The following is a 23,739-nucleotide window of genomic DNA, read 5'->3' as shown; positions in this document are numbered from 1 at the left end:
GGGTTTGTTACAAGGATAGGTTCCTGGGTTAGTGGTTTTGTTCAGTGATGTGTGGTTGCTGGTTACAGACAACTCCCACCTGTTTATGCTCTCTGTATGTGTGTATATATATCTCCTCATTATATGTTCCATTCTATATGCATCCGAAGAAGTGGGCTGTAGTCCACGAAAGCTTATGCTCTAATAAATTTGTTAGTCTCTAAGGTGCCACAAGTACTAAAGGTGTTTAGGCGCTTTTGAAAATCCCACTAAGCATCTGTCTGCATCTTTAGGAACCTCTATACCTACTGTGACAGACCCGGACCAGTGGGGTACAGGAGTCTGGTAGAGGGCAAATATACTGGTCACTGGATGAGTGGTTTTCTGTTCTCTGAGTGACCAGAGCAGAGGCTGCACTAGAGTAATCAAGAACCTGCTAGAACCAGGCAGGCTAATTAGGACACCTGAAGCCAATTAAGAAGAAGCTGCTAGAATCAATTAAGGCAGGCTAATCAGGGCACCTGGGTTTTAAAAGGAGCTCACTTCAGTTGGTGGGGTGAGTGTGAGGAGCTGGGAGCAAGAGGTGCAAGAAGCTGAGAGTGTGTGCTGCTGGAGGACTGAGGAGCACAAGCATTATCAGACACCAGGAGGAAGGTCATATGGTGAGAATAAGGAAGGTGTTTGGAGGAGGCCATGGGGAAGTAGCCCAGGGAGTTGTAGCTGTCATGCAGCTGTTACCGGAGGCACTATAGACAGCTGCAGTCGACAGGGCCCTGGGCTGGAACCCGGAGTAGAGGGCGGGCCTGGGTTCCCCCCAAACCTCCCAATTGACCTGGATGGTGGGTTCTTCCAGAGGGGAAGATCTTTGGGCTATTCCCCAACCCACATGGTGAATCTCTGAGGCAAGAAAATCTGCCAATAAGCGCAGGACCCACCAAGATAGAGGAGGAACTTTGTCACACTACGAAAATCTGTCCCTTGATGTTTCAAAATAAAAGCATGGATTCTGACACACAATTCTGCAGCAAGGAGTTGATTTTGCAGCCACAGAATACATGAAAGTCATCATTACAATTTCCCTTTAGAGGCTGAAGAGAGACTGTTTGAGGTTAGAGCAATCCTATAAGGCTAAATTGGAGGATTCTACTGAATCGGGCTAAGATGACCTCAGATGGTGAGGGGGTCTATATAAGTACCTACAAAGACAAGATACACAGACCTTCCTTGAGCTGCCTTCCACAGAGATGGGTTTCAGAAGGTTATTGAATGTCATGGAGTAATTCTTTCCATTCAGATTCTTCACTAGCAGATCAAATGACCTAGAATGGAGAAAGAAAGGAGGTGTGTAATGAATGCACTTTACTTCCCTATCATATACGATATGCAAACTGACCCTTAACAAGAGAGGGATACAGTCCCACTCCTTGGGAAACTGGACCCACGAACTTTTGTTGTTTGTCCAGGACTTTCTGATTCCCTACTTGTTGCAATATTGGAAGCTTCCCTGAAAGGGTTATTGTCTAAAGGTTACAAGGAACTACAAGTCAGAAGTCCTGCTCAGATATCTTTTTATGGCTCTACCACAGACTTGCTGTGGGACCTTGGGCAAATCACTTAACTTCTCAGTGTTTCAGTTTTGTCTCTCATAAAACGGGGCTAATGACACATCCCTTACAACAGTGTTTTATGGCTTAATTAGCATTAGTAAAATGCTTTGAGATCCTCTGAATACAGCTACATATGCATGTGCCAGAGTATTGATCCTCTGAATACTGAATTGATCCTCTGGTTGCGCAGAGGAGACTGAGGATGGTGAAGAAAACTGGCAGCATGTGACCTCCAGAAGAAGAAAGAGGGGCGTCCATGTACCAGCAATGGAGATACAGGTGAGCAACCGTTTTCATGTTCTCTCCACAGGTACTAATGCGGAGAGTGGAGTAGATGATACATATGAGGGAAGGGAGCAGAAGGAGACTCCACCAATTGGAAGGCATGAGATGCACCGTCCTAGGGATGGGGGTTCCACGACCACCGCTCCCAAGAGAAGGAGGAGGGTGGTGGTGGTCGGGGACTCCCTCCTCAGGGGGACTGAGTCATCTATCTGCCGCCCCGACCGAGAAAACCAAGAGGTCTGCTGCTTGCCAGGAGCTAAGATTCACAATGTGACTGAGAGATTGCCGAGACTCATCAAGCCCTCAGATAGCTACCCCTTCCTGCTTCTCCACGTGGGCACCAATGATACTGCCAAGAATGACCTTGAGTGGATCACTGCAGACTATGTGGCTCTGGGAAGGATGATAAAGGAGTTTGAGGCACAAGTGGTGTTCTTGTCCATCCTCTCTGTGCAGGGAAAAGGCCTGGGCAGAGACCGTCGAATTGTGGAAGTCAACGAATGGCTATGCAGGTGGTGTCAGAGAGAAGGCTTTGGATTCTTTGACCATGGGATGGTCTTCCAAGAAGGAGTGCTAGGCAGAGATGGGCTCCACCTAACGAAGAGAGGGAAGAACATCTTAGCAAGCAGGCTGGCTAACCTAGTGAGGAGGGCTTTAAACTAGGTTCACTGGGGGAAGGAGATCAAAGCCCTGAAGTAAGTGGGGAAACGGGATACTGGAAGGAAGCACGAGCAGGAGAGTGCAAGAAGGGAGGACCCCTGTCTCATACTGAGAAAGCAGGATGATCAGCAAGTTATCTTAAGTGCCTATACACAAATGCAAGAAGCCTGGGAAACAAGCAGGAAGAACTGGAAGTCCTGGCACAGTCAAGGAACTATGATGTCATTGGAATAACAGACTTGGGATAACTCACATGACTGGAGTACTGTCATGGATGGATATAAACTGTTCAGGAAGGACAAGCAGGGCAGAAAAGGTGGGTGCGTTGCATTGTATCTAAGAGAGGAGTATGACTGCTCAGAGCTCCGGTATGAAACTGCAGAAAAACCTGAGAGTCCCTGGATTAAGTTTAGAAGTGTGAGCAACAAGGGTGATGTCGTGGTGGGAGTCTGCTATAGACCACCAGACCAGGGGGATGAGGTGGACGAGGCTTTCTTCCGGCAACTAGCAGAAGTTACTAGATCACAGGCCCTGGTTCTCATGGGAGACTTTAATCAGCCCGATATCTGCTGGGAGAGCAATACAGCAGTGCACAGACAATCCAGGAAGTTTTTGGAAAGTGTAGGGGACAGTTTCCTGATGCAAGTGCTGGAGGAACCAACTAGGGTCAGAGCTCTTCTAGACCTACTGCTCACAAACAGGGAAGAATTAGTAGGGGAAGCAAAAGTGGATGGGAACCTGGGAGGCAGTGACCATAAGATAGTTGAGCAGCAGAATACGGACCCTGGACTTCAGAAAAGCAGACTTTGACTCCCTCAGGGAACTGATGGGCAAGATCCCCTGGGAGAATAACATGAGGGGGAAAGGAGTCCAGGAGAGCTGGCTGTATTTTAAAGAATCCTTATTGAGGTTGCAGGAAAAAAACATCCCGATACGTAGAAAGAACAGTAAATATGGCAGGCGACCAGCTTGGCTTAACAGTGAAATCCTTGCTGATCTTAAAAGCAAAAAAGAAGCTTACAAGAAGTGGAAGATTGGACAAATAACCAGGGAGGAGTATAAAAATATTGCTCAGGCATGCAGGAGCGAAATCAGGAAGGCCAAATAACACTTGGAGTTGCAGCTAGCAAGAGATGTTAAGAGTAACAAGAAGGGTTTCTTCAGGTATGTTAGCAACAAGAAGAAAGTCAAGGAAAGTGTGGGCCCCTTACTGAATGAGGGAGGCAACCTAGTGCCAGAGGATGTGGAAAAAGCTAATGTAATGTACTCAATGCTTTTTTTGCCTCTGTCTTCACGAACAAGGTCAGCTCCCAGACTGCTGCACTAGGCAGCACAGTATGGGGAGAAGGTGACCAGCCCTCTGTGGAGAAAGAAGTGGTTTGGGACTATTTAGAAAAACTGGACGAGCATAAGTCCATGGGGCCAGATGCGCTGCATCCGAGGGTGCTAAAGGAGTTGGCGGATGTGATTGCAGAGCCATTGGCCATTATCTTTGAAAACTCATGGCGATCGGGGGAGGTTCTGGATGACTGGAAAAAGGCTAATGTAGTGCCCATCTTTAAAAAAGGGAAGGAAAAGGATCCGGGGAACTACAAGCCAGTCAGCCTCACCTCAGTCCCTGGAAAAATCATGGAGCAGGTCCTCAAGGAATCCATTCTGAAGCACTTGGAGAAGAGGAAAGTGATCAGGAACAGTCAGCATGGATTCACCAACGGCAAGTCATGCCTGACTAACCTAATTGCCTTCTATGAGGAGATAACTGGGTCTGTGGACGAGGGGAAAGCAGTGGAAGTGTTATTCCTTGACTTTAGCAAAGCTTTTGATACGGTCTCCCACAGTATTCTTGCCAGCAAGTTAAAGTAGTATGGGCTGGATGAATGGACTATAAGGTGGATAAAAAGCTGGCTAGATTGTCGGGCTCAACGGGAGTGATCAACAGCTCCATGTCTAGTTGGCAGCCAGTTTCAAGCAGAGTGCCCCAAGGGTCGGTCCAGGGGCCGGTTTTGTTCAATATCTTCCTTAATGATCTGGAGGGTGGTGTGGACTGCACTCAGAGCAAGTTTGCAGATGACACTAAACTGGGAGGAGTGGTAGATACGCTGGAGGGTAGGGATAGGATACAGAGGGACCTAGACAAATTAGAGGATTGGGCCAAAAGAAACCTGATGAGGTTCAACAAGGACAAGTGCAGAGTCCTGCACTTAGGATGGAAGAATCCCATTCCCTGTTACAGACTAGAGACCGAGTGGCTAGGCAGCAGTTCCGCAGAAAAGGACCTAGGGATTACAGTGGATGAGAAGCTGGATATGAGTCAATGGTGTGCCCTTGTTGCCAAGAAGGCTAATGGCATTTTGGGCTGTATAAGTAGGGGCATTGCCAGCAGATCAAGGGATGTGATCGTTCCCCTCTATTCAACATTGGTGAGGCCTCACCTGGAGTACTGTGTCCAGTTTTGGGCCCCGCACTACAAGAAGGATGTGGAAAAATTGGAAAGAGTCCAGTGGAGGGCAACAAAAATGATTAGGGGGCTGGAGCACATGACTTATGAGGAGAGGCTGAGGGAACTGGGATCGTTTAGTCTGCAGAAGAGAAGAATGAGGGGGGATTTGATAGCTGCTTTCAACCCCCTGAAAGGGGGTTCCAAAGAGGATGGATCTAGACTGTTCTCAGTGGTACCAGATGACAGAACAAGGAGTAATGGTCTCAAGTTGCAGTGGGGAAGGTTTAGGTTGGATATTAGGAAAAACTTTTTCACTGGGAGGGTGGTGAAGCACTGGAATGGGTTACCTAGGGAGGTGGTGGAATCTCCTTCCTTAGAGGTTTTTAAAGCCCTGGCTGGGATGATTTAGTTGGGAATTGGTCCTGCTTTGAGCAGGGGGTTGGACTAGATGACCTCCTGAGGTCCCTTCCAACCCTGATATTCTATGATTGATGGACAAGTTAAGATTTTAACCCAGAAGGGAACTCAATACAACAGGCCTCTGAATCTCAGGTACAGCTCTTCCAATATGCTCTTCCTAGTACAGCATAGCAACAGTCTGGACTCACCTCTCTGTAAAGTGGACCTGCACATTCTCAGCTGGAAGCTGCTGCACTCCATTTAAAGTGATGTAAATCTTCACAAACTTATCCGACTGATCCCAACCTGAAAGGGAGAAAATCAGATAGGTTTCTTCCAGCCTTCCTCTGCCTGCTCATGAGTAGTGTTCCTCTGAAACAACCATAGCTACCCCAAAAGAGAGCATGCTTTCCACTAAAGGCCATACAATACTGAAACTGCCTTCAGAGGCAGAGGGAAGCCATTAGCAGCTCAAAGAAGGGTGGAATGGAAGAGGGGAGGCCAGGTATGCCCTTTGGGGCACTGCTCCCCTGGCCCCATAGTGCATGAAAGAGCAATTCTACCACAGCAGGGAGAAAAGGCACCTCTGCCTGACTTAGCTCTGATCCTGCCCACCCCTTTCCGCTGAGTGGCAGGTTTGGCTGCATCTCTCCTGGCCTCCTCCTTTGATGCCCACTTTCACCCAGTAGTCTCTTCAATTGGGGCAGGGTACTGGACTGTGGGCACTATCTCCACAGATCAGCATGTTGGACACTCCCTGCACCTTTTGCCTGGATTGAAACTGAAGAGCACCTGCTCTTTCCCTCATATCTGCCAAGTATTGGGAGGGGTTAGGGGTGTGCAGGACAGGGACCAGTAATCCCCTCCCCATTAATGCTGGAAGATTTGGGACTGCTTAAACCTGCCACCCTCCCCACCCACTGCAATTAAACCTGAAAAGGCTCTCAATGCCCCCCAGTGGCAGCTGCTGGGCTACCTAGCCTGCCGGATTTCCTGCTGGTGCCAGGGAAGGGGCTCCTCCTCAGATAAAGCAGGGATGGAGGTTTATTTTTGCTTTGGAGCCAGAGCTCTTGGTATCCCTTAACCCCTCTCACGTTTAAAACACAATGCCCATGTTGGGCAATTTATCATCCCTGTAATTTAAACACACACACGGTGAGTACGAGTGACAAACGCTGCTAACCAGTTAACCACCAGTTAGCACTAATACTCTGTCCCATTTACATCATTGCTCTTAGTGTGACGTTATATGATTAAAATATGACCATGTGAATCATTGTTGCTACCACTGTTATATAATTGCAACAAATTTTGTACAAAGTATATCATGTAAGGGTCTATGGAAAAATTATGATTTGCTTAATATGATTATCCTATTTGTACACATGCATTTTTATATCTAAAGTTATGAATATTGGCTCTACCTGTATTTCAAATGTGTTTGCTTCTGGATACTACCCATAAGGTATTTAGCCAGCACATTGTGAAGGGACTATTCAAGTTGAATGGCCCATCAAGGAACTCTTAACTCACAATGGACCTATCCACACCTAGGGTTGCCAACTTTCTTACTGCAGAAAACAGAAAATTCTTGTCCTGCCCCCCCCCCCCCTTGCTCACTCCATCCCACTCTTCTCCCCCCCCCCCTTGCTCATTTTCACCAGGCTAGGGCAGGGGTTGGGTTGTGGGAGGGGATACAGGCTCTGGGCTGGGGAGTGTGGGCCAGAAATGAGGGGTTCAGAGTGCGAGAGGGGGCTCTGGGCTGGGGCAGAGGGTTGGGGTGCAGGCTCTGGGAGGGAGTTTGGATGCTGGAAGCAGCTCAGGGCTGGGGCAGGGGGTTCTGGGAGCTCCAATGGGAGCTGCGGAGCCAGCGCTCAGGGCAGTACCTGTGCCAAGGAATCGGAGGGACATGCCGGCAGTTTCCGGGAGCTGCATGGCACTGGCCGCTGCAGCCAACTGGACTTTTAGTGGCCCTGTCAGCTGTGCTGACCGGAGTTGCCAGGTCCCATTTTGACCAGGCGTTCTGGTTGAAAACCAGATGCCTTGCAACCCTATCCACACCTGATGGACTTTCATGTGAATGTTCTAACTAGAGTATGGGTAATGGCATCTGCTATAACTCAGCAAAGCATGCAAGGGCATGTGACTAAATCATGACCCTAAATTCCATCTTGTTACCTGTATTTTTCCACAAACAGGCTTTGTTTGAAACAATGGGTTTTCCTCCACATGGAAGAAACTATCAAAGGCCCTGGAAACATCTCCATTTTGCCTCTTTCCTGCTCTGATCTCTGTACTATGGACTTATACTAATGGGACCCTTCTAACCAAGGGACTGAGGACCTTCCAATGATTTAGGAGCAACCAGAGACTTAACCGGTTAGCAGTTCATGCCATCACTGCTTCAAGCCTTATCCAAGAACTCTTTGCAACACTAAAGCTCACCATCTCTACTATGACACTGATCTCAGAACTGTACTCATGTCTATGTATAATCTTTTAACCAATACTCTTTTCTTTTTTAATAAATTTTAGTTTAGTTAATAAGAATTGGCTGTAAGCATGTATTTGGTTAAGATCTGAAATATTCATTAAGCTGAGAGGTAATGTGTCCAATCCTTTGGGATTGGTAGAACTTTCATATTTGATTTGGCAGTCTGGGTGAAAGCCCAAGGCTGGGTTGCTTTAAGGGAACTGTTTTGGGTAACCAGTAAGGTATTATAGAAGGTGTTTTGTGGCTAGCTTGGTGGATCTAAGTATTGGAATGACCACCAGCTTTGGGGATTGTCTGCCCCATTCTGCAGTTTGCCCTAATTAAGTAACCTCAGTGTGGCTCCCCTGAGACTCCAGTCACACACAGCTCCGCAGGAAGTGCGGGGTGGAAGAGCAATCCTACCGTAACTGTTGATTTTCACTGTGTATCCCCCAACTGGTGGTTTCTCTTCCTCCGTAGTGTCTTCTTTTAGCTTGGGTGGTGGCTGGTTCTTGATTTCCATCTCTAGCTTGTACTTTTCTGCCATCAAGACATCATGAGTTCTTTTTCTTGTGGCTTTTGCCAGGAGCTCTTTCACCTCTTCCAAATCTTTCTCTAGCTGGGTTTAAGAACAGAAGATCATATAAGTACATTAAACACATGCCTCTTTATCTGAGGTTTACTGCTGAGCCCATTCACTCATCTCAGACACAGAAACTGGAGATGGATTATATGACCGAACAGGTCTTGTCCATCCCAACCCCACACCCTGGGGCCAATGTAAGACTGCTACCTATAGTGCTTTGCCCAGTCTAATTTTAGTATATGTGCTGCTAGTAAATATTGCAAAGCAACAAGAATATTGCCACTTCCCTATTAAACAGTCTGCAAACTTCTCCCAATGTTTAGCTTGCATTTTCTCTCTAAAAACTCCAGATATTTTAAGTTGTTTTTACTCATTGAGGCAGAGACTTTTTCTTCTGTGTTTGTACTCGCATAACGGGCTCCTGGTCCAGGACTTGGACTCCTAGGTGCTATGATATAAATAAGAAGAACATATGAGCTCCCATACTGGATCAGACCAATGGTTCATCAAGCCTAATATCCGGTCTCTGACAGTGGCCAATACCAGAGCGTACAGGATAGGGCAATTTGGAGAGACCCACCCATGTGCTCTCGTTTAGGGTCCACACCCCCACACCCCCCAAGCATGGGATTACATCCCAGACCATCTTGTAATAGATGGACCTATCCTCCATGAATGTATCTAATTATTTTTTGAACCCAGTTATACTTTTGGCCATCACAAAATCCATGGCAACCAGTTCCACAGGTTAATTGTTCGTTACATGAAGTATTTCCTTGTTTGTATTAAACAGGCTGCCTATTAATTTCATTGGGTGACCCCTGGTTTTTGTACTGGATGAAAGAGTAAATAATACTCCTCTATTCACTTTTCCACATCATTCATGATTTTATAGATCTCTATTATATCCCTGCTTAATCGTCTCTTTTTTAAGCTGAAGAGCCCTAATCCTCTTAGTCTGTCATTGTATGGAAGATGTTCCATATCCTTGATCACTTTTTGTTGTCCTTCTCTGAACCTTTTGCTGTTCTGAACTGGACAATATTCAAGATATGAGTGCACCATGGGTTTATATAGTGGTTTATATAGTGGCATAATTATATTTTCTATCAGTTAATAGTTCCTGACATCCTGTTAGCATTTTTAACTGCTGCTGGGCATTGAGCTGACGTTTTCAGAGAAATATCCACAATGACTCCAAGATCTCTTTCTTGAGTAGTAACAGCCAATTTAGACCCCATAATTTTGTATGTACAGTTCATCTGCCATTTTGTTGCCTAGTCACTCAGTTTTGTGAGATTCCCTTGTAATTCTTTGCAATCAGCTTTGGACTTTGCAAATGATACAAAATTATTCAAGATAGTAAACTTTGCCATTTCACTGTTCACTCCATTTTCCATATCATTAACGGATATGTTGAACAGCACAAGTTCCAGAACAGATCTTTAGGGGGCCATGCTGTTAATCTCTCCATTATGAAAAGTGACTTATTTCTATGCTTTGTTTCCTGTCTTTTAACCAGTTACTGATCAATGAGGGGACCTCTTATTCCATGACTACCTACTTTAAAATCTTTGAAGGACCTTGTCAAAGGCTTTCTGAAAATCCCAGTATATTGATTAATTGCCCTTGTCTACACACGCTTTCTTTACACCCTCAAAGAATGCTAATAGACTGAGGAAGTCATGACTTCTTTTTACAAAAGCCATGTTGACTCTTGCCCAACAAATCGCATTCATCTAAGTGACTGATAATTCTGTTCTAGTGTCTACCAATTTGCCCAGTACTGAAGTTAGGCTGACTGGCCTGTAATTGCCAGGATCACCTCTGGGGCCTTTTTTAAAAATTGGAGTTACATTAGCTACCTTCCAGTCATGTGGTACAGAGGCTTGTGTGAATGGTAGGTTACAGACAAGCACGTGCTTGGGGCACGGCGGCACTTGATTTTTTTTTTTTTTTTTTTTTTAAATTAATTTTTTTTATGGATTTGGCGGCGCGGTGCTCGGAGGGGGGGCGGGGGCTTTGGGCGGCGCGGTGCTCGGAGGGTGGGTGGGAGCTTTGGGTTGCGTGGTGCTGGGGGAGCGGGGATTTCAGCGGCGCTCGGGGGGGGGGGGGGGGGAGAGGGAAATACGGTGTGGCAGTGCTTTTTTTTGCCTGGGGCGGCAAAAAAGTTAGAGCCGGCCCTGGTTACAGATGACTGTTAGTAGTTCTGCAATTTCATATTTGAGCTCCTTCAGAACTCTCGGGAGAATACCACCTGGTCCTGGTGACTTGTTACTGTTGAATTTATCAATTAGTTCTAAAATCCTTTCCATTGGCACATCAATGTGGGATTCTACTCCACATCTGTCGCCCAAGAAGAATAGCGTTGATGTGGGTATCTCCCCCACATCCTCTGCAGTGAAGACCCATGCAAATAATTACTTTAGCACCTTTGTCATTTTGTGCCCCCACTGCCTATTTGGTAGGCTTCCTTCCTTCGACGTGCATAAAAAAAATTCTGTTAGTTTGTGTCTTTAACAAGTTGCTTTTCAAACTCTTTCTTGGCCTCCCTTATTATATTTAACCTGCCAGAGTTTGTGCTCCTTCCTATTATCCTCAGTAGGTTTTGACTTCCAAATTTTAAAGGATGCCTTTTTGGTGGCAATTCTTTTGGTCCTTTTATAGTTCTCTCTGATTTGGGGTATACATTTAGGATGCGAGTCTTTTATGGTGTTATTAAAAATAGTCCCCTTGCTGCTTGCAGGCATTTATCTCTTGTGACAGCACCTTTTAATTTCCATCTAACAAGAGTACTCATTTTTGTGTAGTTTCCCTTTTAGAAGTTAAACGTTACTATGGTGGTAGTTTTGGTATTTACCCCCCACCCCAAGGATGTTAAATGTAATTACATTATGGTCACTATTACTAACTGCTTTAACTATAATTACCTCTTGGACCAGATCCTGTGCTTCACTTAGAACTAAATCTAGAATTCTCTCTCTCCCTGTGGGTTCCAGGAGTAGCTGCTCCTCTAGGCAGTCATTTATGGTGCCTAGAAATGTTATCTCTGCATCACTTCCTGAAATGATATTTACCCAGTCAAATGAGGATAGCTCAATAATAATGGGTGATTTCAGCTTTCTGCTTGTGTAGCATCTTCAACCTTCCTTAGCATTTCACAGTCCCTGTCACCATCCTGGTCAGTAGTATAGTTCTACTAACCATGGAATTTCTATCCAGAGAGATTCTTGTGGCACAGTTTGTTTCATTTAAGATTTTTACCTTAACTACTTAATTTATTAAAGGAAAAAAATGAATACACACAGAGAGATGATAGTGATATCCCCATGATGAATTTCAGAAACCTATATGGTAACTATTTATCCTGCATTTCTGGCCCTCTCACCTGCACTCTGCCCACTAAATGTTTCTTGGGACACTTATTTAACCATCTGAGCACTTTCAAACAGCAGCCTTAAAAATCAACCTACTGGAGAAGTCTTTCCTCAGTTCTAACCACTTCTCAGATGTTAAATTCCCCTGCAAAAGTTACACTACTTTAAGATACAAGACAGACAGTAGTCAGTCTTGGACCAGCAACATAGTAGTCCAATACCATACAACCTTTCCAAGGTAGAAACTGGAACTTTGTGCCAATAGAAGAGGGAAAACTGACAGCTTTTTCCAGTTGGACACACAGCAACTGTTCTATTACTGGTAGGTTCTGAAGGATCAGATCTTAAAATGCAGACAAGTAGTTTTTTTTCAATGACAACTAAGATTGCAACTAATCACCCCAAAGCATATTCCAAAATGTTAGCTTCCACTTAGAGCAAAAGATAATAGAAATCAATATGCCCATCCAATATATGGGACATTTGCCCGAGGACCATCAATTAAGCTGAAATTTCTTTCCAGGGGAATGTGTCTTCCAGTTACTCGAAAGCAGTGACTACCTCTTTTGGTCGAGATAAGGAGAGACAAGAATAACTCATGTCCTGTTCAAAGTGCTCTATCATCTCCTCCTATCTGTTAATCAAGAACCATTGATGAGCACAGAAACCATATAGGAGGTAAGCTGACTATAAATAACTTATTAGTCGACCCCAGTACAAACCAAAGATCAATTGTGACAAACTACCTGTTACGCCACGAAATCCAAACCAACTAGTCTTCACCCCAAATTAAAAGTTTGTATATTTGTCTGCTTTATGACTCAAAGGCACTCACTTTCTGTATGATGTCTCTTTTCCTAGTGTAAGCCCTGAAAGATGTGAAATGAAAGGTATTAAATATAATCAAAGAATGTATGGACTGTGTCCACTAAATTTAGAGAAACCGTGATGGGGTGTGTACCCCTCACAGGCTTTGAAAGAGTTAACGTGGGCCTGAGAAGTCAACTTATATACCAGCCTGCACCTGGAGAGTGGGCTAGGCTTAACTGAGGATGAAGCCCAGCTGGGGAGGAGCAATTATAAAGGCAGGAAGTTGAGAGCAGAAAGGAGTTGTTTGTATAAAGTGAAGAACTCCGGGAGTAGAGAGGTTATGAGGGGAAAGTAGAGAGAGTAGGTGCCCTGGAATAACATAAGAAAGGCCGTACCAGGTCAGACCAAAGGTCCATCTAGCCTAGTATCCTGTCTACTGACAGCGGCCAATCCTTTCCTATGTGGGGAAGTCGGACAAGAGGCCAGGAGAGTGACTAACTAGCAGGCTCTGGGAATGCAGCAGACTCCAGTGGTAAGCTGTGATAAAAGGACAGGATTTGGACTTCCAGGGGAGAGCCCAGGAAGGTACTCAGTTGAACTGAGCAGCAGGGATGAGAGGTCAAACCCACAGAGGGCAGAAATTGGTTTTAATTTGTATATTTTTTTACGGGGATTCTAAGGGAGAAACCCCTGAGAAAGAGAGAAACAGTGGAAAGCCCAGAGAGAAGAGTGTGAAAACCATGGGGCCCAGAGTGGGGTAGATGATCCTTTTGTAAGGGCATTAGACTGTTTTCTGTTGGACTTTGTTTCCCTGGAAGGAGTGGACTAAATTGTGACCCGGCAGGAAGGCCAAGTCACAAAAAGAGACTGACCATTACAGCAGCTGTCGACAGAGGGTGCCAGATGCAGAGAGAGAGACTCAACATCATGCACTCCAGCAGTGAGAGACAGAAATTATATGGAATTTTGTTTCTCTAAGTGATAGTGACACTATAGAAGGGGTATGAATTGTATGGCACAAGAAGGAAAAAAATACTGAAAGATAAGCACCTGTATATAGCCTTGAAATATTAAAATACATTGCTTAAAGGGGAAATTCCAAACAGTCTGGATAATACAGAAAATTACTGAAATATAGACCTTGAAATGAATGAAAAAAGCCTCCATTAAGAAAAGTAAAGTATCAAAGAAATGTTATACACTGATACCATCTACTGGATATCAATGGCAACAGCAGAGAAACTGAAATCCAAGAGTCTATCTGGCAAATGGACAACAAAAATAAGAATTGCGTGTGCATAAGCCCTGCCCGGCCTCCAATGAACCCTGAAACAGCATATATAGACTGAGGTCACCATGTGGGACCCCCCAGTTTTGCTGAAGTCACAAAAGACGCTGCAAAATTCAGAAGCGCTACTGACGACTGGACTAACCCCATGAAGAGACTCCCCTATCCCAGTTAACAAAACTGAGAAGTGGTGAGACTCGCTCCAGAAATAGTTTTGCTTTGTTTTTAGCGTAAGTAACTGAAAGTTCTCATGTTGAGTCTACACTTTCTAGTGAGACTTCAAATAACCATATTTTGGATTTCAACTAAGCAATGTTAGATGTATGTTTCTCCTTTGTAAGTCCAAGCATATTGGCCTAAGAGAACCTCAAACAATAACTTTTAGCAATTCCTTTTGATGTTTTAAACTTGTCCAATTCAAACCAAACATTGGAAAGAACAGGAACCATATTCATAAGAGTGCCTTAAGACTAGGGTATCCCCTTTGGAAAATTACTTAAAGCACAATAAATGCACTAGAGATAAAGAACTGATGTTGCCTAGTGGGAAGTGTAATCTTTGTTGTGAACATACATCGGTCTGCGCTGCTTTGGATCATTATCGAGCAGAACCCATCATCAGCATGGATGCATGTCCTCTGGAATGGTAGTTGAAAATGGAAGGACATATGAAACTTTAGCGCATCTGGTACGTAAATATCTTGCAACACTGGCTACAACAGTGTCATGCGAATGTCTGTTCTCACTTTCAGGTGACATTTTAAACAAAAAGTGGGCAGCATTATCTCCTGCAAATGTAAACAAATGTGTTTGAGGGATTGGCTGAGTGGACTTGTAGACTCTAAAGTTTTACATTGTTTTGTTTTTGAATGCAGTTATTTTTCGTACATAATTCTACATTTGTAAGTTCAACTTTCATGATAGAGATTGCATTACAGTACTTGTATTAGGTGAACTGAAATACTATTTCTTGTTTAACAGCACAAATATTTGTAATAAAGTGAGCACTGCACTTTGTATTCTGTGTCACTGAAATTAATATTTGAAAATGTAGAAAACATCAAAATATTTAAATGGTATTCTATTGTTTAAAAATTAATCATGCGATTAATCACACTGTTAATTGCTTGACAGCCCTAAAAAAGGATCCCTAGTCACACTTACGTGGCTCTGGCTCTTCAGCACATCCTGGCTATGACTGCTCCAGTTACTTCTCTTTGCCTTCTAGTCAGATTATGTTCAGCCCTTTTTATTTTGGTGATCCCATAGCCTTTTGGCCACTACAGGCCCAGCAGGGTGGATAAAAATCAATGATTTAAAAAAAAAAAAAACCCTAGTTTTTTTCCTCAAAAAGCATTTTATATAAAAAAAAAAAATCCAATTTAAATTAAAAAATCCATCTAAAGAAGAATTATTAATTCTATAGTATGAGACGATATATTCATGTAATGTTTAATATTTTGTAAATGAGGTCCCATAGTTCATAAGATCAGGTCCCTAATCCATGGGGTTCCAGGGGCTTCTGTATAGATTATTTAGTTTAAACTTTATCTACCCAATGGGACTCAGTGCTAAGTCTAGAAGATACCATCAGAGATGCTTAGTTTTGCACTTCTCAAACTGTGGCTGTGTCTCCAGAGATAACACACTTGGAGCAAAAATGTTTTTAAATAATAATATATAGAGGTGAGAAATAACAGACCTGAAGCCTATTGTCCCTCTGCAAATTTGTGTACACAGAGTCAATCCCTTACCTCTCTCTGAAAGTGCAAAGTTTCAAAATTTTCAATGAATAGAAGATTGTTGGGGGCTGAATAGATCTGGACAAGGAGAAGAAATCTGGAGATAAATGTGAGCAGGGAGGGACAGACAGTAGAAACAAAAGGGAAACTGTTTGAACAACATATTCCAGAAGTCTTAAGGTCTTTCGGAGCATAGCCTTCATTGATTTGAGATCTACCATACCATTCTCTCACTGGAAGGGAAAACCTATAATGGCAGCAGGTTATAAAAGAGACCCAGTTTGGGAATATTTTAATGAAGTTCCTCTACTTGTGGGTAGGACAGGCATGCATGCAAAATGCAAACAGTGCAACAAAGAAATGCAAGGCCTGGCTGCCCAGATGAAACAACATCATGAGAAGTGTTCCTTCTCAGGAGGAAGCTGCGTTGAAGAGGATGAAAGGAACATCACTTAAAAAAATTTATAGTGTGTACCTTCTAAAAATGAAACCTATATCTATCTCTGAGTTGTGAAGAATATGTATTAAGTTTATAACAACCATCACGAATGCACTTTTATGTAGAAATCCATAATTCAATTGAGTCTTAAGTCTTCCTGACTAGTGATTTAAACCCTGATTAAATCAAATCCACCCTATCCAAAAGGATGCTGGGCCTTAAAGAATGTTGGTGCCATGGTCTGGCCCTTTATTTTGGGCACATGCAGAAGGCATCACACCAACCTTCAGCTCAAGGTGTTTTGAGTTCAAACCCAAAACTATGTGCTTTCTTTCTTCATCTTCTTAGCATATTGTTCAGTCTTGCCCGCACCTGTTCAACTGGGTGGAAAGGGGAAGACCATTCAGTGTCTTCAAGAAGTGTCTGTGCAGCAAAACGATACTGATACTAAACCCCTGGACATTGTTTTGATATCAATTCCTTACACAACCTCATCGTTAGGAGGACCATGTCTAAATGGCTGACTGCATTTCAGGTAGCCATGGCCTGGCTGGCCTAAAACTTAACAATCTCCAGGTTCATTCTGTTTGAGACAAAGAAAAGCAGGGCTACTGGTTGCTTCAAGGACGTTTCTGTTGTAGACTTATGCAAAACAGCCTTTCCTGCTTGCTCTTCACTCCATACATTTACAAAGAACTATTGCTTGGACTCTGCCTCTAGGGAGGAATCCTGCTTTGTTCTCTGTCTGGCAGATCCTCCTTCCAAAGTAGGGGAGTCCAGTAGTATTCTTACTTCCTAGAGTCACCCCCATCCCATCCAGTTATTCAGTTTTGGACCATCAACAGGGTAGAGTATAACTGGACCAGTATAGTTATGACAGTACGTTTCCCTGTGTCGACAGACCCCAAGTCAGGAACTGAATGGAAAGGTTTAAGTGCAATGGTTAAGCTCCATATTAGCACAAGACCACACATTCCTACCTGCTACAACTACCCCTATGGGCCTAGAAAAAACATCTTTGGAGTAGGGAATTCCACTTGTTTGATGCCAGGAAGCAGAGGCCAGAAGTGAGACATGTGCAGGACAATACTTTCACAGAAACTGAATTACAGATAAGTAATTACACCTTTTGTTCCTCCATTCTTTTTACGGCACTCAGAGGAGAGGCAGATGGAGTGAGGACCCTTCCCACGGAGGTGATGAGCTGCTAAGTATCTATGGGAAGCTGGACAGGAGGAGGGTTAAAGGGCAACGGGTTAATACAACTTAATGAAGCACTAATACAATGCCTTTTGTCTTCAGAGCAGTTACAACCATTACATTCCACTGTGTCCTCCACTGGAAAAAGCTGAAAATGTCCCTGTTCTACTAGCACAAAGTTCCAGTTTCTAGCTTTGAAAGGTTCTAAGTTATTGGATTTACCTTAATGAGTGTAGAGCAGGGGTAGGCAAACCATGGCCCGGAGGCCACATGTGGCCTGCCAGATGTTTTAATCTGGCCCTCGAGCTCCCGCCAGGGAGCGGGGTCGGGGGCTTGCCCTGCTCCATTCAGCTCCCAGAAGCAGTGGCATGTCCCTTCTCTGGCTCCTATGCATAGGGGCAGCCAAGGGGCTCTGCATACTGCCCCCGTCGCAAGTGCCACTCACGCAGCTCCCATTGGCTGGGAACTGCAGCTAATAGGCGCTTCAGGGGTGGTATCTGTTGACAGGGCAGCACAGAGCCACCTGGCTGCCCCACCATATAGGAGCCGGAGGGAGAACATGCTGCTGCTTCTGGGAGCTGCTTGAGGTAAGCGCTGTCCGGAGCCTGCATCCCTGCATCCTGCCCCAGCCCTGATCCCCCTCCTGCCCTCTGAACCCCTCGGTCCCAGCCCGAAGCCCCCTCCTGTACCCCCAACCCCTCATCCCCAGCCCCACCCCAGAGCCTGCACCCCTAGTCGTAACCTGCTATACAATTTTCATACCCGGATGTGGCTCTCAGGGCAAAAAGTTTGCCAACCCCTGATGTAGAGTCAGCATAGCCAGTCCTATGTTTCCTTCTTCACAGCCCAGTGCAGATGCCATGAAGGAGTGGCTGGAATCACAGTGTACCCCAGCTATCCCCAACTGGTTATGTACCATGTGGACCACAGGCAACTGGAACAAGCTAATGTGCACCCTGGCTGGAGCAGATTCATGGAGCTGCTTCTCTATTTCCTCTGTGGGAGAGGAGAGCCATCCTTTCCAAAGCACTCCCCTTGGAGGCCGAGCTCCTAGCTGATCTCTGTGGGTCTCCCACGGCCAGGCAGGGAAGGACAGGCACTGGAGCAATGGCAGCCAGAGGTACTTTCTTGTCTTCCCCCCGTGATGGAGCAGGCAGCCTGAGTAGCTGCAGGGGCAGTAAGGGGAAGGTGGGAGGCACACTGACTCCCGTGGGGACAGAGCCAGGCCTAAACCCATTTAAAACGGCAGCTCAGGGAGCACATGGTAACGCCTAATCACACAGGAAGTAGCTCAGGCAGGCTGCAGGGCCACCAATGCGAGGCTGGAGGGCCAGCAGGGCTGAGTGCCCAGCAGCTCACAGGGCGGGAGGGGGGCACTGATTTGCCATATTGTGCTCGCAGGAGAGAACTATGGGGTGTGGCCTTCCCAGATCTCGCGTGTGCGCACCCGGCTGGGCGCAAGGAGCTCCCCGCGCACCTGGAGCGGGGGCAGGGCATGCTGGGGCACAGGGGGGCATGCTTCCAGGAAGGGGTAACAGAGCCCAACCAGCTGGGCCGAAGGCAGGAGTAAGACCTGCCCCTACCAGCCCTCCACTGGGCTGTCGCCCCACAGTCCCTGCAACCCCCCCCCCGGGCTCTGTGCCCTCTGCCAGCCCCTCTGTGCACTTTGCCTCCCCGCCGCAAGACCCACCCCCCCAGGCACTACGCCCTCCCCCAAGACCCACTCCCTGCCGGCCCCCAGGCGCCCCTCACCTCCTCCCGCGCAGACGCCATGTTAGCGATGCTGTGCCGCGGCGCCCCTTCCGCACTGCACCCGATCTGGGGGGAGGGCCCGCCTGACACTGACACAGCCGCAGCGGCGGCTGCTCCCGCCCCGCCCCGCCCCTCTGGAACTTTCCGGAGCCCCCGTCCGCCACGCCCCCTAGTAACGATCTCAGGCTTCAGCTTCGGAGCAGGAGCCGGACCACGCCCCTTAGCGACCAGAGCCGCATAAACCACGCCCCTTCTCACTCCCCGCAGGAAGAGGTATAGAGTTCGCCGGAGTCAGAGCGTCCTAGAAGGTCCCACTGCGCAGCTGGTATAGGCGCTCGGCGGCCATTTTATCGCCGTGCGCGCTGCGAGCGGGAACGGAGTGGGCGGGGCTGTCAAAGGCGCGACGTTTCCAGGGAGACAGCCTAGCTGAGGCGCCGCTCGGGCTGTGTTAAGGGGTGTTCGCCGCGGGGAGGCGGGCGTCTGGTGAGGGAGCTCCGGCTCCGTCGCTGCTCGACGGGGGGTTTTGTCCCAGTTTCGCTCCTCCACAGCTGGGGCCATCACCCTTGCGGTAGCGAGTCTCTTCTGGCCGGAGCAGTGGGGGTCGGCTCGGCTCGCTCTTAGTTGGCCAGTAGCCGCCCAGAGGAAAGGGCCGAGGAGCCCCCCCCCCCCCCCACTCGCTGCGGGGGATGCGGGAGCCGGTGATATGCGGCAGAGGGAGAGCCGCGGAGGACGGTGCTGGTCTGGTGCTGGCTCGGCTGGCAGCATCCTTACACCCAGGGCCGGCTTTAGGCCAATTCAACCAATTCCCTGAATTGGGCCCCGCGCCTAAGAGGGCCCTGCGCCCAAGCCCTGGCACAGCATACTGGCAAAAGCCAGTGCGCCGTATGAGGGTGGCCCGGCTTCCCCGGGGGTAATTTAAAGGGCCTGGGGCTCCCAGCATGGGCTGGAGCCACAGTCCCTTTAAATTGCCACCAGAGCCCCACTGCTGGAGCCCTGGGGTAGGGCTGCAGGGCTCTGGGGGCTGTTTAAAAAGTCCGGGCCTCCCATTGCTTCTACTGCCCCGGCCCTTTAAATAGCCGCTGGAGCCCTGCCGCTTCCCCAGGGCTCCCGCAGCTATTTAAAGGGCCGGGGCGGTGGAAGTAGGGGAGCCCCGGGCCCTTTAAATAGCCCCCAGAGCCCTGGGATAGCAGGGAGAGTTCTCTCTGGGGACTACTTAAAGGGCTGGGGCTCCAGCTGCCTCTGCTGTATCCCCTGCACATCCCACAGCCAGCCCATCTCCAGCCAGCCCTGCCAGCATCAGTCCTGCACCCCCTGCCCCCCGCGCCCTGCCTGTAGCCAGCCCTGCACCCCCTGCCCACAGCCAGCCCCTGCTGCACCCCCTGCCCTGCCCTCAGCCAGCCCCTGCTACACCCACTGCCCGCAGGCAGCCCGTGTCTCCTGCCGGCCCCGCACCTCCCTGCCTGAAGCCAGCCAGTCCTGCACTCCTCTGTCTCCAGCTCTGCCAACCCATGCCGCCCCCCCCGCTGCCCTGCCCAAAGCCAGCCAGCCCACCCCACACACCCCTGTCTCCAGCCACCCCCACACCCCTTGCCCTGCCTGCAGCCAGACTCTACCTCCAGCCAGCCCCTGCCCTGCTTCCAGCTAGCCCCATGTCCACTGATGCCCTGCAGTTCCTAGGGCAGTAACCCTGCACGCCTGCTTCAATGAGGGGGGCAGGGAGCAGCTGGGACCCACACATGTGCACACCGGGTGACCAGACAGCAAGTGTGAAAAATCGGAACGGGGTGGGGGGGTAATAGGCGCCTATATAAGAAAAAGACCCCAAAATCGGGACTGTCCCTATAAAATCGGGACATCTGGTCACCCTAGCACACACCCAGGGAGTGGAGGGGATCCACACATGTGAAACGGAGCTCATTAATAACCGATCAACAGCATATATGATGCAATGTACATAATATATAATTTTATTATTTATATAGTTATGGAAAGTAAATAATACATGGAAGAAATGAAAGGCTTTTTTTTACATTTTTTTTGGAGCCCCACCAAAAATGTTCGAATTGGGCCCCACACTTCCTAAAGCCGGTCCTGCTTACACCCGGCTAGGCACCCTCGTAGTCCCGCTCGCTGCCCCCTTCCTGTGGGGCTCTTCCTCCGCCCTCAACAGCTGCCTGCTGGTTCGCCCCTGCAGAGTGGGCGCTGGTGACTGCAGCAGTCATGGACCAGTAGCCCGAGGAAGGTATGTGAGCATCTTTAACCCTAGAGACAATTTAGTCCTAGACAGGTTTCAGAGTAGCAGCCATGTTAGTCTGTACCCGCAAAAAGAACAGGAGTACTTGTGGCACCTTAGAGACTAACAAATTTATTTGAGCATTAGTCCTAGACAGTTTTTTGAAGTGCTTATATACAAATGGTAGAAGTCTAAATAATACGATGTGTGAACTTGAGTGCCTGGTATTAAATGATGTAATAGGCATCGCAGAAACTTGGTGGAATGAGGATAATCAATGGGACACAGGAATACCAGGGTACAAAATATATCAGAAGGACAGAACAAGGCAGGCGGGCGGGAGGGTGGCGCTGTATGTGTAAGAAAGAGTAGAGTCAAGTGAAAATCTTAGCTGAACCAAACTCCTCCATAGAATCTCTATGGATAGTATTTCCATGTTCGAATAAGAAGAATATAGCAGTAGGGATATAGTACCAACAACCTGGCCAGGATGGTGATAGACTGCAAAATGCTCAGAAAGATTAGAGAGGCTGGAAAAGTAAACTCAATAATAATGAGGGGGATTTCAACTGTCCCCATATTGACTGGGTACATATCACCTCAGGATGAGATACAGAGATACAGTTTCTTGACATCTTAAATGACTGTTTCTTGGAGCAGCTAGTCCTGGAACCCACAAGAGGAGAGGCAATTCTTGACTTAGTCCTAATTGGAGCTAGAGGATCTGGACCAAGAGGTGAATTTAGCTGAACCACTTGGTAATAGTGACCATAATATAATTAAATTTAACATCCCTGTGGGGATGACACCACAGCAGTCCAACATGGTAGCATTTAATTTCAGAAAGGGGAACTATACAAAAATGAGGAAGTTAGTTAAACAGAAATTAAAAAGTACAGTGCCAAAAGTGAAATAACTGCAAGTTGCAAGGAAACTTTTGGAAGATCGCATAATAGAGGCCCAGATGTGCCTACCTTTAAGATGCAATACAGGCACAGTATGGTACTTCCTTTTTTTTATTTTTTTGGTCTCTGCTCCTGCCTGATTGATTACTTTCAGTTTCACATGTCCGGTTGACCAGTTAGTCCATAACTGTGGTGTTTGTATCTTTGAGGTTCTACTGTATTTAGATTTTTCAGAAAGCCTTTGATAAGGTCTTTCACCAAAGGCTCTTAAGCAAAGTACGAAGTTAGTGGGATAAGAAGGAAGGTCCTCTCATGGATCATTAACTGGTTAAAAGATAGGAAACAGGGTAGGAATAATGGCCAGTTTTTAGAATAGAGAGAGGTGAATAGTGGTGTGCACTCCAAGGGTCTGTACTGGGACCAGTACTGTTCAACATATTCATAAATGATTTGGAAAAGGGGATAAACAGTGAGGTGGCAAAATTTGCAGATGAAACAAAACTACTCAAGATAGTTAAGCCCAAACCAGACTGCGAAGAATTACAAAAGGATCTCACAAAACTGGGTGACTGGGCAACAAAATGGCAGATGATATTAAATGTTGCTAAATGCAAAGTAATGCACATTGGAAAGCATAATCCCAACTATACATATAAAATGATGGGGTCTAAATTAGCTGATACCATTCAAGAAAGAGAACTTTTTCTGAAAACATCCACTCAATGTGCAGTGGCAGTCAAAAAAGCAAACATAATGTTGGGAATTGTTAGGAAAGGGATAGATAATAAGACAGAAAATATATTCCCCTCTATATAAATCCATGGTACTCCCACATCTTGACTACTATGTGCAGATGTGGTTGTCCCATCTCAAAAAAGATATATTGGAATTGGAACAAGTACAGAAAAGGAAAACAAAAATGATTAGGGGTATGGAACAGCTTCCCTATAAATAGAGATTAGTAAAACAGACTTTTCAGCTTGGAAAAGAGACTACTAAGGGAAGTTCTATGAAATCATGACTGGTGTAGAGAAAGTAAACAAGGAACTGTTATTTACTCCTCATAACACAAGAACTAAGGGTCACCAAATGAAATTAATAGGCAGCAGGTTTAAAACAAACAAAAGGAAGTATTTGTTCACACAGTGCAGTTAACCTGTGGAACTCTTTGCCAAAGGATGGTGTGAAAGCAAAGGCAATAATGGGGTTCAAAAAAGAACAAGATAAATTCTTGGAGGATACATCAGTGGCTATTAGCCAGGATTGGCAGGGATAGTGTCCTTAGTCTCTGTTTCCCAGAAGCTGGGAATGGGTGACGGGGGATGGATCACTTGATGATTACCTGTTCTGTTTATTCCCTCTGAAGAACCTGGTATTAGCCACTTTCGGAAGACAGGATATTGGGCTAAATGGACTTGTGGTCTGACCCAGTATAGCCATTCTTATGTTAGAGAAGTGCCAGTGTTAATCAGATTTATTGTAAATGGAGGTCAAACCATTTCTTGAGCAGACATTGAGGGTATCAGTAATGTGAGCAGTTTATGAAAACAAGCATCTCATTCCCA

At 46.4% G+C, this 23,739-nt stretch overlaps 1 protein-coding gene across 2 annotated transcripts in view; it reads right to left on the bottom strand.

Moving 5' to 3' along the window:
• CACYBP (calcyclin binding protein) overlaps nt 1–19,146 on the bottom strand; it is a 29,601-nt gene extending 10,455 nt beyond the window's left edge. Inside the window, exons 1-5 of one of the 2 annotated variants that reach the window (XM_054038064.1) lie at nt 19,037–19,115; nt 17,211–17,309; nt 8,267–8,462; nt 5,580–5,676; nt 1,199–1,298 (exon numbers count right to left, since the gene is read on the bottom strand). In XM_054038064.1, the coding sequence (XP_053894039.1) occupies nt 1,199–1,298; nt 5,580–5,676; nt 8,267–8,462; nt 17,211–17,225 (408 nt within the window). In that variant the 5' untranslated portion in view covers nt 17,226–17,309; nt 19,037–19,115. Of the gene's footprint in view, nt 1–1,198; nt 1,299–5,579; nt 5,677–8,266; nt 8,463–17,210; nt 17,310–19,036 lie in introns of both variants that reach the window. The other variant, XM_054038063.1, reaches the window with a different exon arrangement.
• Between the last annotated feature and the right edge of the window lie 4,593 nt (nt 19,147–23,739).

This window comes from Malaclemys terrapin, chromosome 8, assembly GCF_027887155.1.
Source record: "Malaclemys terrapin pileata isolate rMalTer1 chromosome 8, rMalTer1.hap1, whole genome shotgun sequence".
Lineage (NCBI taxonomy): Eukaryota > Metazoa > Chordata > Testudines > Emydidae > Malaclemys > Malaclemys terrapin.
This window is presented reverse-complemented; position numbering and strand designations above follow the sequence as displayed.